Here is a 16,523-nt window from a genome sequence, read left to right as displayed (position 1 = left end):
CAAATAAAGGTTAATATATTTCATCAATCTTTATAGTATCAGACGCGTTCCAGGCGTCGTAAGAAAACATAATTTTGACGCAAAGATGACGTCAGCAACCCGAAGTGATGGTGATGCGAAAAAGTTAATTTATGCCCACGTCTAGACGAAAGAAAGAGACTCGCATTCCCCGCTTCTCACATCGTTGTTCGATACGGCTGCAGCAGGAAAATAAGAGTTTCAGCGCGTTCGCAACGCGGGATATGAATCAAAGGTCGATTGTCGAAACACGAAAGGCGATAGACAAGAAGAACCAACGCCATCGCGTAACATATAAGTGTTACCGATCGCGATTAATCTAGTAGAGTGGATATGTGCCTTGAAGTAAAACTAAAAGTATAGTTGTGTTTTCTTTCTCTTCAACCTAATTATTTATCCCCACGATATATATAAGGGCTCAGTGCAACGTGTGGTTGTCTCCATGATTTGTATCCATATAATTTAACATGTAACTCTCTACGAGACATAAGAAATAAATATCGAGGAACGTCATTTTATCTCGGGGATCTCTTTTTAGCCCCCTTACTGTCTGCAGGCTGGAAGTACGCGTCGAAAAAACAATTGTCAAACTCCCGATCGGCGTTTCGGGTATGCAATCTTCAATAATTATAATATGCAATCTTTTATATTTTAGACATATACATATATATTTTTTATGTTCTGTATAAATTGTTTTCTATCAGGATCAATATTCAATTAATTAATTTTTTTCCAGCAGAATAGACAAATTAATGTGAGACGAAAAATAATTTTATTTAATTCAGATGTATTGTTGAAAATGTTGACCGTTTCGTCATATATAAAATTACACGTGCGAATTTAATTAAAACAGATTGTTTTTAGCGGATTTGTATCATGCCGATAATAGCAAACCCAGCGAGAAATGATTCGTCGAACGATGTCGAAACGATGTCGAATCGACACTTTCAAATTGATCTCGAATCGACGTCAATTCGACATCCATCGACAAGTCATTTCTCGCTGGCAAACTGTATCCGTCGCGCCATCTATATATAAGTGACGACGCTTCGTTATTCTGTCAATCGACAGTTGGATAATAACATAAAACATGCATACACATATACGTACAATACATATTGTACATACACATTGTATATACCCTAGCGGAAACAAATTTCTATAAATAACTACAAAATGTCGACTTGAAATAGAAATTTGTAGATAAATTTTTATATCTTCGTTGAAACATTAATTTTTTTTTTGTAAAAACATCTACGAAACAGTGCCACAAATTACGATGTTCTTAGGTGAAGAAATTACTGCAAGTAGTATTTCATGAAAATGTACAATTTTGTCAAAATTAGTACAAAACTTTACTAGTTTAAAAAATTTGAGAAACAACAAAGTCTTAAAGAATTAAAACATCCGCCCACTTGTAGAATATTACAAAAATTAACAAAAGTGTTCCAATTCTAGCATTTTCATGTTGATTTTTATAACACTTTAAATTTACGTAGAATTTCTTAGATTCTGGTAGTATACATATACATATTATTTTTTTGTAGAACTTTGTAGAATTATTTCCGCCAGGGTATTTTTTTTAATTTCTTAAACGCAATCATTTTTACCTTTGCTTGATTAATTTCCAGATTTTTTTTCTTGAAGGCAAAGCTTAAACAATCTGTTTATTGTCTCGACATAGTTTGACGAGTAAAATCACTCCCTTCCCGATAATTTCCAGGGTTGTATTTCAGCCTACCCTGTGTATACGAATGATAGTATTAAATAATTGGATACCTTTCCGTGATTCACAGTTTCTGAATTTGTAACACGCGCCACACGGACAACGTATCGACAGTATCGCAAAGTACATGTGGCTATGCAGTTCGTGTCCGCTTTTGCAGGTAGTGTTAGCGCGCAGACGTTCCTTCTCTATTTATTACAAAATGGGCTGAGTGTCCAACGTTCTCTCTTTGTATCATTCTGTGTTCTTTCTCGCCAGAGCAATTTCTGACTCTGTACTAACGTTTGATAAGCAGTACTGATAATTATGTAGCAAATATTGTCAATCAGCTATCAGTTACAAAGTTGCATAAGTCTCGCGGTTTGCTGCTCCATATTGAGATCTTTTTACGCATATAGTCATTTATCCATTCTCCGTTGTTTTTGAACCGATAATCAATTGCAGGTGCAAGTGTCTAAGTCTTTAAGAATATTCGAATCAGTTGTTACAATCATGGACGATCGACTGAAAGCTATAGATGAATATTATACCAATTTGGAATATCAAAGGAACGTTAAAGAAACATCAGTATGTATGAACGTACTGTTAATAAATTATAAAAGTTATAATATTCGTAAACAATTGAGCTGCTTAAGCTGTTATCTGGAAAATATATGACTCTTTTTTTATGTATATTTTTAGGAAGTGATAGGAACGAAGTTGTACGATTTAACAGAGGAATTAATAGAGGAAATAAACTTGGGGAATGTCAACGATTTCACTGAGAGGTAAACGGGCTCAATTCTAAATATAAGCGACGCGATAAAAAAAAGTTGCGTGTGTACACGTTTGTGATTTTTGCTTGTGTATTTTCAGATACTTCAAAGCGGTGTCTTTAATCGAAAAAAATTTACCTCTCTTCAAAGCTGCTTGCACAGATCCAGATATAATTACTACTATTATCGAACACTTAAATTATTTCGGCGCAAGGTTTTCACTTGACAGTATGAAATATGGTAATATTATTTTCGCAATCGCAATTTAAAGAAATATATTGATTTTCTGCTATTTGTGTTTTATGCAAATCTTATTTCGTTCAGTAAATAGTGCACATAAATATTTCAGATTGTAATTTGTTTCAAGCATTTTTTTATTTTGTTTAGATGAACAATACATGAAGGACGACTTAGTCTTGTTATTCACAATCTTGAAAATAAGTGAAAACAAGATACACCCGCAGATGAAACCATTTTTAGAAGATGTTATCTGGTAACTGATAAAAATGTTACACTCTTAAATATGTTAACTTATGTTTCTTATGTCCAAATTAATACGTTCATCAATTTTGTATACAACTTGTTTTTGTATTTCAGCAAAGGTTACATTCATCGATTAAGAGAATGTCGTCTTGGTAAGAAAAACCCTTTACTGACACTGATGGAATAAAAATTTATATCTCTTCTCGTAATCAAAGTTTTTAAATATTTTATAGGTAAATGCACCACTGAAATGATACTTCTGGGAGATTCAGATTTGTATGCAGTTATTAGATGTTTGAAAAATACACCTGAAATGCTGCACGACCATAACACCAAATTTTGGATCCAGGAGCCAATAAAAGAGAAATTTTTATGGCTTCTGAAGGAATATTTGCTGAACGATTTGAAGGAAGATTACTCTTCCTGCTTTCCCATTTGTACATTTCGAACGACGAAAGAGTTGTTTACAGATAAAGTTAGGCCATATGACATGAACATAGTATCTATATGGACTGAAGATATTGTATTTGCCAAAAACTTGGCGATGCCTTTAAATGTATAGTATTACATTTGTAAAACATAATACTGCTTAAAAAATTTTCCAACTATTGCTAATATGATTTCTGTATTCAATTATTTAGAGGGATGTTGTATTTATAAATACGTACATGAACTTCCATGGTGGTATCGTGCTGTTGCCATTCGCAAGACCGTTTAAGAAGACATTAGAATCGAGCCATTTTTATTTTGCTCCTGACAATCCTGGAAAAGTGCAAAACGTGCAAAAAAGTTCCGTTAACAATTTATTTTACGATGGTGCGTGGCAACGACCTGTGAATGACACATATTGGATACATGATGATACCCAGTGGGCAAATGCAACAAGGTAATTACAGATACTCATTTTCTACGTCTGAATTATAATTTTCCAAGATTTATACAAAATTCATTTATTATTGATTTTGTCGTTACAGTGATGATGTTAAGAAGTGCATTAGTTCGGCCGAGAAAGGATTCAAAATTTGGAGTAGTAAATCTGTTACTAGCAGAAAGCAAATATTATCCAAATTTGCGTCGGTATTAGAAAGCAACGGGTATGTACATGTATATGTATTGTGTGTTAAGTTAATACAAAAATTATATATATTTATAGTTTGTATATTCGTATTTAATTCTTTTCAACGATAATTTTTTAACCACTGGTCTTTCTTGTTTCCTTTCAGCAAGTCTGCATTGGCAGATATAATATCAAAATGGATCAAATTCTCGTGCATCTATGAAAATTCTCTATCTTGTTCACAAAGTAGTGGAAAGTTAGAAGTAACAAAACTTCGCAAATCAAGGGGCGTCATCGTTTTGAAAGAGAAAGATGAAGCTGTCCTATTTCGTCGATTGATGCAAATTTTAACCGTTGGCAATTCCGTTATCGTGATATGCAATACAGATTCTTGTAGTCTGGTACCATATTGTAATATGTTTTCAATATCCGAGATACCACCTGGTGTTATAAATTTGTTGTCAACTGCAAATATAAAGGAGCTAGAAAAATCTCTTTTCGAGATGGAGTACGAAAGCTATGCAAAACAGTTGTTCTCGGATAACAATTTCGACCAGACATACATAAACCTTACTGAACCTAAGCAAATTATTATGCCTCTTAAATAGAATTAATATGTAATATCTACTATTTGCAACAAAAGTATGCACATAAATATTACGATCTGTATGTATATGTATAATATATATTTTCTTATATTTTATAATTTCCATATAATAACATTATATATTTTTCAAATGCAAGAGCAATAGTTGTTCTTACTCAACTTCCAAAGTTCTTTGTCTTAAATGTCTAAGCGATTTTCTATCACATCGACGTGTTTTAATACGTAAAATCAATTCATCATTCTCGAGTATGGTAAGTATAATAAGGCAGAATTCCGCATTTCCTATATTGCGTTCGAGTAAGCGAAACAGGAGAATGGAATAGAGAGAGAGGGGAAGAGCACTTTAATTGTAATTTTAGTGCGCGGGAGATTCGTTTCAGATTCTATGCAGCTTAAATTCCCGGAGCTCTGAAAGCGTCATTGTCGCTCATTATACGTTAAAGGCCATTGTCAAGTTGCCGCTGCACACGCTTCGAAGCATTTCTCCTCTCTTTTTATCTTTACTAAAAGAAAAGAGAAGAAAAATAAACGCTTCCAGCGCCAACAGCACACTCCGTGAACGCACCCATAGAGATTTGATAAGGTACTGATAAATGGTGGTTAGATACCTTATCAGTACGGAGAATTAGCAGAAAATATCGTCAACTGCATCAGTTATGAAGTGCCTTGCAAAATCCTCGAGATTTACTGCTCCATATTGAGATATTCTTACGCGTCTATTCGTTCCTCATCGTGTTTAGATCGATGATCAATCGCGGGTGCATGTATCTTTAATTTTTAAGACTATTGGAATTGATTAGTATAATCATGGACGAACGAGTAACAGCTATAGAAAAATATTACACTAATTTGGAGTATGGTGAATTTCAGGACAAACGTGTGAGTGTAAAGATATGTAATATGAATGCCTGAATATATATTGTTAATAAATTATGAAAATTGAAGTTTGTAATATCCGTGAAATATGTGACACTACTTTCTACGATGTATTTTTAGAAAGCGCTAACGAAGGTACATGATTTAGGGAAGGAAATGAAATTTAGAGATGTTAACGACTTCTCAGAGAGGTAAACAAATCAATTCTGAACACGGTGAAAATGTTGCATTCATATTTGTCACTTTTACTTGCGTACAGATTTCTCAAAGCGGTATCTGTAATCGAAGAAAATTTATCTCTTTTCAAAGTTACTTGCGATATTCCGGATGTACTTACCACCATTATTGAATATTTAAAGTATTTCGGCATGAAGTTTACGCTTGGCACAAAATATGGTAATATTATCTTTTCGTAAATCACGAATTAAAGAAACATCCCAGCTAGCAATGCACGTCTAAAAGACATCATAAAGATATCTTTCGGACACTTTTCAGACGTACATGTCTAGAGTAAGAGACAACTTAATGCCCTGTCTTAAAGATCCTAGATAGGCAAATCTGTCGGAACAGATTTCGTCAAATGCCCACTAGAAATTTTGAAGGCAGAAAGACTACAGATTGCATACAAGAGCAGATATAGTCGACCTGTTGCCAGCGTGTCAGTAGCAATACAACAAAATCTGCTCGCATAACTGAACCCGTTCGGTTTCTACCGACAATCTGTTGGCAGCGTATTGTTTTACAGACCCTGTTTCCAAAACAAAAGCCAAATGCGGACACAGATGACTATGGTTTTGGTGTGGGTTTCTGATGAATCTGTTGCTAATCTGATGCCAATCTGCTAACAATTTGCTGACTGGGATGTCTTTTAGACATGCGTGCTATCTGGGATGTTGACATTCTGTTATTCTGTTATATGCAAATACAGCATTTTATACAATTCTTATTTCGTTTATGAATGTACATATAGTACACAGAAATATTTCAGATTGTATTCTGTTTTAAGTATTTTTATTTAATTTCTTTTAGATGAAGAATACGAGAAAGATGATGTAGTTATATTAGTAGTACTGACAATCTTGAAAATATGTGAAAGCGATATGCATCGGGAGGTGCAATTATTTTTGGAAAATGCCATCATGTAATCAATAAAAATGTTACACTTTTAAATATATTAATTTAATTGTCACTTGTATTTTTATGTTGAAATTAATACGGTCAGTAATTTTATATACAAATTGTTTTTGTATTTCAGCGACAATTCAGTACTGAAAATTCGATACGAACAATTGAGAGGCGAAATTGGTTGTAAGAAAAACACTTTACTAATGGAATAAAAATTTGTATCTCTTCTCATGTAATCAAAATTTTTTAATATTTTAGGTGATCACACCAATGAAATAATACTTCTGGGAGATTCAGATCTCTATGCGGCCATTAGATGTTTGAGGAATACAACCAGCACAATGCGCGAACCTATTACTAAAGTTTGGGTCCAGGAGCCAATAAAAGAGAAATTTTTATGGCTTGTGGAGGAATATTTGGAGGAATTTTTGACTGTGGATTCCTTATCTATTTGTACATTTCGAACGATGAAAGAGTTGCTTACACTCAGTACACCGTACGAAATGAACATGGTATCCATATGGACGGAAGATATTATATTTGCCAAAAACTTGGCGATGTCTTTAATAAATGTATAGCATTTTAATTATAATGTGCTGCTTGAGAGAAATATTTCCAACATTATTAATATAATTTTTATATTGGACTGTTTAGAGAGACGTTCTATTTATAAATACGCACATGGATTTCTACGGTGGTATCGTTCTCTTGCCATATATGATCAAAGTACACGACGAAAAGTGGCGTAGATTGTTGAGCCCTAGTTTCAACGTTTCCGTTAAAAAAAAGCGAAGCCCAAAGAAAGCTCAGCAAGCTTTAGTTAAGCGAAAAGGTTCAGTTTACAATTTATTTTACGATGGTATATTGCAACAACCTGTCGAAGACACATATTGGATACATGGTAATTGCGAATGGGCAAATGCAACAAGGTACAGTTATACATATACTCTCTTGATCTTAATTACAATAGTCGTCTGAAATTTATGTTTCTTGATATATGAACGATTTATTATTGATATATTGTAGTGACGATGTTGACAACTGTATTAACTCAGCCGAGCAAGGGTTCAAAATTTGGAGTAGTAAATCTGTTACTTGTAGAATACAAATATTATCCAAGTTTGCATCTACGTTAGTTCGCAATGGGTATGTATTATGTGTTAAGTTAAAAGAAAGTGTTTCTTATAAATTCTTATAGCACTTTCTCATTTCTCTTCAGCGAATACAATTTGGCTGACAAAATATTAAAATGGATAAAATTCTCGTGCATCTATGAAAATTCTCTGTCTTGCGCACAAAGTGGTGCGTTGGAAGTAACAAAACTTCGTAACCCAAACGGCATTGTTATTTTGAAGGAAGCAAACGAAACTGTTTTATTTCGTCGACTAATGCAAACTTTAACCGTTGGCAATTCAGTTATCGTGATATGCGACGCAAATTCTTGTAATCTGATATCATATTGTAACATGTTTTCGGTATCCGAGATACCGCCGGGTGTTATAAATTTGTTGTCAAGCTTAAATATAAAGGCGCTGAAAGTTAATTAACTTTATGTGGAATGGACTATGCGAGTTATGCGAAACAGTTCTTCTTAGAAAACGATATTGAGAAAACGTACATGAACCTTACTAAACCAAAGCAAATTATCGTTCCTCTTAAGTAGTCTCATATGTAGCATTCCATGCAGCGCAGAACCTTGTCACTACAACAACGTTACAATATTGTACATTGCAGTGCCATGTTACAATAACATTTCAGAAATATTGTGAACAAACTTTGGAATCACTATAATAGTAATATTATTGTATTTACAAGTATCTAATGTTTGCACCAAAAACATGGATATACATTTATGATATGCACATTTATTTCCATCAATTCTTTAGAATAAAACTGGTAGCTCACGATTAGAAAAAAAAAAGATTACCGGACCAGCGAGAAATAATTTGTTAATGGACGGCGAAGCAATGTCCATTTACGGTTTCGACATCGATTCGACAAAATGACGAGTCATTTCTCACTAGGGAGCTCACACAATCGAACCTGTTAGACGGATATCGCAAAGTGCTATAAATTTTTGTCGGCAGAATGCAAACAGAAAATGTAACAGAATCTGTAAATACAACAATCGATTGACGACAAAACCAAGAATTTTATATTTAACTTTTGTATTTGTATTGAAATATTCTCAAATCCTGTGAAATAACCAATTTTACTTGGTTCATGTCGCCAATCTATTATTCAACTATCTCTATTACATCTAATCAATCTATTGAAATGTCAATTCCAATTTACTACTAATCTTCTATAACATTTATTTTACTCGTATTGGACTTGGAATACATTTTATATTTTCACTCATAACCCATACAGGTATGCAGAAATTTAAAAAAGTCATTACAATATTTTCATCATAAAAATAACTTACATTTTCAATAGCAAACTATTCATACTGCTAAAACAAGCATATTTGTCATCATATCTCAATAATTAAGAAAAATATTTTTTTGTACGATTAGCTAAAGCTCTTTTACGAATTGTACTATACATTTCATTGGTAATTGGTATAATACAGCATAAGTGGAATAACTTGAAGTATACAAGGCCTTAAAAAAGATAGATTTATAAAAGCTGGCTTTTTTTTAAGTAAATATACCCTTTCGTTCTTTGTACTTAAACATCACCCAGATAGCAATGCGTGTCTAAAAGACATAAAGATATCTTTAAGACACCTTTTAAGCGTGCACGTCTAAAAAACAATTAAATGCCGTCTCAAGGATATCTTTTAGACATGAATGCTATCCGAGTCACTTTATATATGTGTAAAAGATAATTTAATACAAGTATAAATCTGTGCTGTTTTTTTATATATACATAAAATAATATACTTTAAAATATGTATTTTTGTATGAACGTAAATATACATCACAATAAATATAAGGAATGTATCGATTGCAACAGGATTTTTGACTGAAACATCTCTAGAGAGAAATGTAATAATTAATTTCTACTTAAAGCTCTATCATTAAACCGAACTGTGTGCGACTGAATAATTGAATGTATTCGCTGTAAACGTTTACACCTGCCAGTTTCTCATATTACGTGGCCACTTATGTGGTAAGGTTTGACACTATCCGATTGTTTCCGCACAATCTGCCACGAAAGGAACCCGTTTCAATCTTACAAAAGTTCCGCTTATCAAAACTATTTCAACATTTATAACGATGGCTTCACGGATTGTGGATAGAATCCAAAATTGTATCTAAGTTGTTCGAGGAATACAAATGTGAGGATGGTTTGCGGTGCTAACCGGATAAATGCAGGTACGTAGCCCTAAAATAGAAACAATTTTAACGAAGGAGATTTTATGACTGAAATTATTTGTTAATGCCAATACGAGGATCTTTCAATCATACTCACTTTAAAGAAAGCCAGTGGACCGAGTTTGGCAGTATACAGGAAGATTTCCATTAGATTCTATATATGGAAAATAATAGTCATGTATTATATGCTTTTCTAAAATTTAATCCATTTCAGGTGTATCTACCTTATATTCTCCAGGCTTAGCGTTCATTGCTCGTGTCTTCAATACATCTAAAGGTTGCGTAAGCGTTGTCGCAATAGCGCCCTATCACATAAAACGATATATTCTTTGAACGCGGCATGGACTTGGAATGACGAGTCTCAACATTTACAGACACTTACTGCCGCTACACTGGATAGAACGTGCGTCAAAGGATTATCCCGAAAATAGCCAGTTTGCAGCAGCGTCATTTTAATCTGATCGTAAAAGCTCAATTGTCCAATGGTCATCAGCGCTGCTCTCATGGTCGCGGTCGAGCATCCACTGAACAATTGGCGGACCCCTTCTTGCTGGATTACACGGAGCAGTCCATCCAGTGCGTGTTTATAGCTGCGTGACAAAGTAATATATTAGCAAGACAGGCGAAGTTGAATGAGCAAACATAAGGACGTCTCAGTTCCTACTTTCTCCTTAGCTCTGGCGCTACTTTGATATCATTCTGCATGCGTACATTAATCACATCACCGGGAGTCCCGAAAACACCACCCGTGATACCCGAAACTCCAGCTAGCAGCAGGTTTTGGTAAAAGGGTAATGGACCAGACGACTCGAGCGTCTGTTTGCCGACCTATTCAACAACATGACCTGTCTATAATAAATTGAGAAACGAACGGTTTATATGCTGATAGTTGGCGCGTGTAAGATTCGCATGTACCGACTTCGTATGCGCCGAATCTTATTGTAGAATATGTAAGTTGGCGAAGTAAGGAAGCACTGAGTCCATTGTACAAAGCTAATATTCCCTGTTTCCTAATTATTCCGACAGTAGAATGTACTATCGACAGCTTGCCTTCCTGTTGAGTTTGCAAGTGAACCTGGAAAAAAGATCCAATCGTTCAGCCTTACAGATCTCTTCGCAACGTGCCTACAACGGGAATTGGATATTTATTGGTGACTTCAAACAATTTCTGATTGTACAAATAGATTGACATAATCTTCCGACATTTTAACCAACGAGTTCAAAAAGGTTTACAAAAAGTAGGATACGCAAGCAACACCTTCAGTAAATCCAGAGGATGGGTCACGCATGCAGCAGCTGCAGAAGAAACACCACCGAAGTACCAGCGTGATAATTTTTTGCTCTTGTCAGTCATTGTTTTGCCTATTTTTTCCACCTTATATCAAACGACGATCAAATTAGGAACATATTTGTGGCATTAAGGCTGCTACTCTGGCACTGCAAGTAGAACTATCAATTACAAAACCTGTACTTGATTTATTAAAAAAAAAGTAATCGATTTATCTTACCTGATAAATTAATGTATGCTAATAAGACGGAATGTTTTGCATCGTTTGGTCATCATGTAAAAACGACGGCTCCCATCTCGACGTTGGAAATAGTTTACAGGAAGAAGAGGAAGAGGCTGAAAAATTGGAATACCAGAGTTAACGAAGATCATAAGGTAGAAAGATACATGTGGCTTTCACAAAAGCGTGAAAAATAATGCAAATTTCTTTACGGTGCGTATATCTTGTGGCAAATAATATTAAATCTTCCGCAAATTCTGCTCCCGTTTTTTTTTTAAATTAAAACTAGATTTAAGATAAGGTGTGACGAAATTTCTGCACTGCTCTGTGATGCTGTACGCAAATAAACCAGAAATTCCTGCTGAACAAGTTACTCGAGCCGCGTGCTAAAATTAAAACCAAATAAAATCACGCTAAAGCGATAACGGCAATTCTGGGCGCGTGATTGGCACACATTTTTGGGGGAGGCGGCTCGAAAAAGAGGAAGGTCGCCACGTTCGCGCAAGTAATAAAAATGTAGATGCAAGGCAAAAACTGAAAGTCACTCATCCGCGACCGTCGGCAATTGACATTTGTAATCGATGTAAATTTATGCGTCGCGCGATATACACTTAAATTAAAAATCCGCAGGTTGTCGAGACGTGTCACATTCGCGTAATTGCTGAACGGGGGAAAAAAATAATCGCAACAATTTCGCAGTCGGCGACCGTTGGAAATAATTGAGAAACAATCGCAAGGCTACAGACGAGTAATTTAATCTCTTTCCAGCTCTTGAAAGTGGAAAATAAAAGGTAAACGCAAGTTAGGAAATTTAAAGTAAAGGAGATAAGAGAGCCGGCGAGCCGAGCTAAGCTGTTCGTGCTGGCGCTCCCAACTTCACATCAAGAGACTCTCGACGTTTTTTTGTCCAACCAACTCGAGTTCCGCTTAAAATTACAGACAGGCTATCAAATTTCTATATCCATGTTTTACATTTTACGACTAGACGTTTAACGACTTATTTTTGCAATTATCGTTTCCACCATCGCGCACTGGAAGACGATCTTACGGCTGCTTTCCTTTTAGGAGACACAAATCGACACAAGTTAACACACTCGAGCACAACTTGCCACTGTAAAATGGCAAAGATTTTGAGAAAAGGTTTTGTCGAAAACGGTCAGAAACACATTCCGACTCTCCTCCCGAGGGCAGGAAAACGGAAAGAAAAAATGCAATAAATGGAAAGCGACATGTGTCGATTTGCTTAACTTATATTCACATCTAGCACGTATATCTAGCTCGGTTCGCTGTTATCTCCCTCGTAGCGAAAAGTAAACCGAGATTAAAATTAATCTACATTGATAAAAGTGAACGTTACACAGCCAAATTCGCCTCTGCGAAGTGTCTATACAAATTCCGCCTGCCAGCGAATACAATACGGAGTCTGTTGGCGAGTCGTGACGGTCGATTCTTGAATTCGTTGAAAAGAGAAACGTATGCGAAAATTCTGTTCTTACAGAAAAGTTTGCAAGTTGATTCGTATAGCTTTCAGCCAGTTGACTTATAGAGCAGAATTTTCTGACACGCATACGCATCTCGAATAAATTCGAGTAGGCAATCAATAGCCAGTCAACTTGCAGCTTTTCTGCAAGAGCAGAATCTTCGTATACGCTTCTCCTTCGAATGAATTCAGGAATCGAGCCCAGATAGCACACGTAGTTCTACGAATATTCTTCTGGGGTGCAAATATTCTTAATTTCAGAATATTCCAATCGAATGTTCTATAAATATATATATGTATCGATTATTACAATTAGAAGTCGTACATTCGTAACGAAGAAGAGCATTTTTAGAATATCCGTGGAGAATGTCTTTGGAACATTCGTTCAGAATAAATTTTTAATATTCACCGAGTTTATGTATCGCACATTGTTTATTGTGTGATACACTTATCTTATGCAAAAGGCAGTGAAACCAGTTATTATACCATCTATGACCAACACGCTATATTCGATTATTTTATTCACATTCGAAAAAGACTTGTAGTAGTGCCAGTCGGACGTGCCACGAACATAAGATAAATATGTAAGAATGACCCATGGAATGTTCCAAATATCCTTGAAGGATATTCTTAAAATGTTCGTAGGAGTGTCTTGTGCTATCTGGGTGGAATCCAGCCGTTTCGCGGGCTACCGAACGATTTGCTTCGCATTAAAGTGACACGTTCCGCTCGAACGTTCACGAAACGACAGACTCCGCTCCGGTTTCCGACCTGCCGTCAGATTACGTCGGCGGATTCCGCCGGAAGGCGAGCGCGACGCGACCCGCTCGAACCCGATGCTGGCGCAAACCGCCCAGCGTTTCGCCTCCTGGAACCCGATTTCATCCCAAGCGACTCGCGACGCACCGGCGAGTGTTGCGGGCCTCGATCTTGTCGAGAGTCAGGACTCCTGTTATCGAACGTCCATTCTCCTCCGTGCGCCAGTGGCCCCTCGCGCGAGGCGAATTCCGGCTCCTCTCGCTTTCAATCTCGCTCCGCGAGACGAACTTTGCAACGTGCCCGCGTTCAAACTCCGCACCTCTCCCTTCGCACTCGGGCGAGTCGACCATACTGGAAATCGAGACTGAATCGTCGAGACTGGACCGCTTCGAGGCTACCTTTAACAAGGCCGAAGGAACGCCAAGTGTATACTCACGAGCCTGGGGGGACAGCCCGCGACAGCGAGAGAGGAACGCCACCGGCCCGCTCGACAGCTCAGCTCCGACTGATGTAATGGACGTTAAACGTTCCGGAGGAACGGAAGGAGGCTGACGTGCCGCAGGCGCGCGACCGCGTATCAGCTGACAGCCACGTGCAATAGTACCGTCCTCGTCCATGCAACGGCCGGGTGTCCCCAATAGCACAGATGTCCGTGGGCGCGAGGGAGGTGGAAGGCGGAATGCGCGTCGCGCTCGTCCTTCCTATTGTCGGTATTCCCGCTTATCGTCCCGGTCTAATAGAGCGACAAGCAAGCGACCACTTGTCGGTTTGCGCGACGAATTTGATGGGGGATTAACGAGTCGCGATCACGGGACGTTACGCGTTAGTGCCACGAAGCCCTGACCGCGCTCCAAAGCGAGTCCTGGCGTCTCTGTGCTCGACGCTCTCCGCGCATACGGTCTTCCTTAAATATTCAATATTCGCTTTCCAGATTCGGTACGTTGCGCAAAGTTGTATAATCAATATCAGGGTTGGGAGGTAACTTGTTACCAGTTACAGTTACTTTTTTTTAACTCTAACTTAACTTCGTTACTTTCTTTCCGTCTGTAACTTAACTCGGTTACATTTTTTCGATAACTCGTAAATAAGAACCTCCCGCCGTGTTTTTGCGCGTACTTTAATTGTGTGGAAGAAGTTTGCAATTTTATTAAGTCCAACTTCAAATTTAATACGAGTAAAAATTTGAAAATTTCAAACGCTAATGTCTTGTTTTAAATATGAGAATGTTAAATTTCATTACGCGGTCCGCGACCAATCCCGGTATTTTGTGCATAAAAGCCAATAAAAAGATTTACAAGTGTAAAAACTATAATCGACTGTGTCGATAAAAAAAATGACTCTAGGGCCTATTTTTCGGCACACGACGCACGTCTATACAGAATTAATTTTACCCTCGTTTAGCTCATTTTTTTATTTTTCTAGTTCTACGAATGAAAAACAGATGAAGGCAAATTAAGTCGGGGTTAAAGCTTCTTCTAATTATGACGTCCGGCACCCTTCTCTCTATCGTTCCAATTGGTAAAATTATACAATGCAGGGGATGACGCAGTCAGATGATGCAACCCCGTAGGATCAAAAATTTTATCTTCTAGGTTAAAAGACGTGTTGTTCGCTCCCATAGATATAGGATTCCTATCAATTCCTATCGCTCCACGTCCCAAGCGGGTCTCGAGGTTAAAGCATAGAGCTATTGCAGATAGAGGGAAGCAGGTAGGCGACGTGACGGAAGTGTCCTAGGCATTGTGGGTAAAGTGGATCAAGATGGCCGCTCACGGGCGCCAATATTGAATATCTTCTCGGCATCGCAGCACGATGGCACTAAGAAAAGTAGCTCAAAGTTTTCAGTAGTAATTACAAAACGATTTTATTTAAAGTATGATTTCCAAAATAACTTTGCCAATACTATATTCATAATTATTATCAGCGAGTAACCTTATGATACAGATATAGAAGGTCGTGCTGATAGTTTCCACGGAATCAACGTCAGGCAGTAGGCATTGTCCTCTCGAAGGCGGCAGTCGTCCGATGATATCCAAATGAACGTGGTGGAAGCATGCGTTGGGCATCGCTATGCGTTTTGGAATGTTCCTCGCGTGGCGGTGAATTTCACTGCGTTGGCAAGAGACATTCCCTCGTCCATGCAGCAATATGATCGCTGTTCATGTTGGGCCACACGAAACTGCGCTGGATGATCCTCAGCGTCGCTCTGGTGGATGCATCAGTGCGTTGTAGTAGCGGTGCATTGTCCAGTGGATGCGCAAGCAATGCTGCGACGCCAATCCCCTGTCTTTTTCTTGAATAGATGCAGAAGACTGGTCCAAGGGCTGCAGGTACCTTCAGCTACCAAATGTGTGAATTGTTCACGGGCGGCTTATAATTTTTCCGGTAGCAAACGTCTCGCCCGCTCGGCGACCGGCGGTCCTCGTGTCTGGGCTCGATGCGGTGGGCCGGCCTGGCAACCTCGGCAAGCTCCCTGAGTAGATCTGCGTATCGGGCCGTGCGGTCTATCGTGGATACGGCGGAAGACAGGGCTCGGACTAGACGTCCGACGAAACCCATTCTGGTTTCTCCGTCCACGAGTTGGCGTTGTCGAAGTTGAATCAAAAGATTGTGACGTACGAGAAAATCGGCACCCAAGATTGCCTGCGTCACGTCCGCACCGATGAAGATCCACTCATATTTACCATAGACTTCTATAGACGGACCCTTTTACGAGGGGTAACTGATAATCGCGGTAAGGGGATCACTCGTCTGACTTCGACTCTTTCCGGTGAGATTCGGTAATATTCGGTTCACATTTCCAATA

At 37.7% G+C, this 16,523-nt stretch overlaps 3 protein-coding genes and 1 long non-coding RNA gene across 9 annotated transcripts; 3 read left to right on the top strand and 1 right to left on the bottom strand.

The window, feature by feature from the left end:
• Window positions 1–1,856: 1,856 nt before the first annotated feature.
• LOC105565609 lies at window positions 1,857–4,737 on the top strand. Of its 2 annotated transcripts, none has more exons than XM_012018937.1 (10): window positions 1,857–1,904; window positions 2,189–2,311; window positions 2,426–2,511; window positions 2,600–2,739; window positions 2,887–2,992; window positions 3,097–3,134; window positions 3,216–3,538; window positions 3,624–3,868; window positions 3,957–4,076; window positions 4,206–4,737. In XM_012018937.1, the coding sequence occupies exons 1-10, from the start codon at window positions 1,872–1,874 to the stop codon at window positions 4,645–4,647; spliced, it is 1,656 nt and encodes a 551-aa protein (XP_011874327.1). In that variant the 5' UTR covers window positions 1,857–1,871; the 3' UTR covers window positions 4,648–4,737. The 2 variants fall into 2 exon arrangements, with proteins under 2 accessions (XP_011874327.1, XP_011874328.1); XM_012018938.1 differs by lacking the exon at window positions 1,857–1,904 and adding an exon at window positions 1,942–2,104.
• An 85-nt stretch (window positions 4,738–4,822) lies between these two features.
• On the top strand, window positions 4,823–9,601 carry LOC105565610. Of its 3 annotated transcripts, none has more exons than XM_012018939.1 (9): window positions 4,823–5,525; window positions 5,643–5,713; window positions 5,782–5,918; window positions 6,552–6,663; window positions 6,778–6,830; window positions 6,906–7,219; window positions 7,302–7,576; window positions 7,674–7,793; window positions 7,867–9,601. In XM_012018939.1, the coding sequence occupies exons 1-9, from the start codon at window positions 5,454–5,456 to the stop codon at window positions 8,192–8,194; spliced, it is 1,482 nt and encodes a 493-aa protein (XP_011874329.1). In that variant the 5' UTR covers window positions 4,823–5,453; the 3' UTR covers window positions 8,195–9,601. The 3 variants fall into 3 exon arrangements, with proteins under 3 accessions (XP_011874329.1, XP_011874331.1, XP_011874330.1); XM_012018940.1 differs by having other exon boundaries at window positions 5,444–5,525; window positions 5,832–5,918; XM_012018941.1 differs by lacking the exons at window positions 5,782–5,918; window positions 6,552–6,663.
• LOC105565611 (mitochondrial dicarboxylate carrier) lies at window positions 8,951–14,239 on the bottom strand. Of its 2 annotated transcripts, XM_012018942.1 has the most exons (10): window positions 14,154–14,238; window positions 13,865–14,068; window positions 11,479–11,594; window positions 11,229–11,407; window positions 10,890–11,045; window positions 10,635–10,798; window positions 10,353–10,560; window positions 10,195–10,275; window positions 10,068–10,124; window positions 8,951–9,980 (listed from the first exon to the last, which is right to left on the bottom strand). In XM_012018942.1, the coding sequence occupies exons 4-10, from the start codon at window positions 11,322–11,324 to the stop codon at window positions 9,864–9,866; spliced, it is 879 nt and encodes a 292-aa protein (XP_011874332.1). In that variant the 5' UTR covers window positions 11,325–11,407; window positions 11,479–11,594; window positions 13,865–14,068; window positions 14,154–14,238; the 3' UTR covers window positions 8,951–9,863. The 2 variants fall into 2 exon arrangements, with proteins under 2 accessions (XP_011874332.1, XP_011874333.1); XM_012018943.1 differs by lacking the exon at window positions 13,865–14,068 and having other exon boundaries at window positions 14,154–14,239.
• A 284-nt stretch (window positions 14,240–14,523) lies between these two features.
• On the top strand, window positions 14,524–16,395 carry LOC105565612. Of its 2 annotated transcripts, none has more exons than XR_001009206.1 (3): window positions 14,524–14,653; window positions 15,140–15,235; window positions 15,310–16,395. It is a non-coding gene; the product is annotated as an uncharacterized LOC105565612 (long non-coding RNA). The 2 variants fall into 2 exon arrangements; XR_001009207.1 differs by having other exon boundaries at window positions 15,140–15,309; window positions 15,414–15,426.
• The last annotated feature ends 128 nt before the right edge of the window (window positions 16,396–16,523 follow it).

This window comes from Vollenhovia emeryi, unplaced genomic scaffold (assembly GCF_000949405.1).
Source record: "Vollenhovia emeryi isolate VEMERY1.0 unplaced genomic scaffold, V.emery_V1.0 DF939150.1, whole genome shotgun sequence".
Taxonomy (NCBI): domain Eukaryota; kingdom Metazoa; phylum Arthropoda; class Insecta; order Hymenoptera; family Formicidae; genus Vollenhovia; species Vollenhovia emeryi.
The sequence above is the reverse complement of the archived record's forward strand: the minus strand, read 5'-3'. Positions and strand labels throughout refer to the sequence as shown.

What these genes read in the sequence shown, in the direction of transcription:
- LOC105565609 (XM_012018937.1), top strand. Translation starts at nt 1,872, where the DNA reads ATGTGGCTATGCAGTTCGTGTCCGCTTTTGCAG. An exon ending in GGAACGTTAAAGAAACATCA is followed by an intron (nt 2,312 to 2,425) that starts GTATGTATGAAC and finishes GTATATTTTTAG; the next exon opens with GAAGTGATAGGAACGAAGTT. An exon ending in ACTTGGCGATGCCTTTAAAT is followed by an intron (nt 3,539 to 3,623) that starts GTATAGTATTAC and finishes TCAATTATTTAG; the next exon opens with AGGGATGTTGTATTTATAAA.
- LOC105565610 (XM_012018939.1), top strand. Translation starts at nt 5,454, where the DNA reads ATGGACGAACGAGTAACAGCTATAGAAAAATATTACACTAATTTGGAG. An exon ending in TGGCGATGTCTTTAATAAAT is followed by an intron (nt 7,220 to 7,301) that starts GTATAGCATTTT and finishes TGGACTGTTTAG; the next exon opens with AGAGACGTTCTATTTATAAA. An exon ending in TCTACGTTAGTTCGCAATGG is followed by an intron (nt 7,794 to 7,866) that starts GTATGTATTATG and finishes ATTTCTCTTCAG; the next exon opens with CGAATACAATTTGGCTGACA.
- LOC105565611 (XM_012018943.1), bottom strand. Translation starts at nt 11,324, where the DNA reads ATGACTGACAAGAGCAAAAAATTATCACGCTGGTACTTCGGTGGTGTT. An exon ending in TTCTATCCAGTGTAGCGGCA is followed by an intron (nt 10,276 to 10,352) that starts GTAAGTGTCTGT and finishes TTTATGTGATAG; the next exon opens with GGCGCTATTGCGACAACGCT. An exon ending in CTAAGCCTGGAGAATATAAG is followed by an intron (nt 10,125 to 10,194) that starts GTAGATACACCT and finishes TTCCATATATAG; the next exon opens with AATCTAATGGAAATCTTCCT.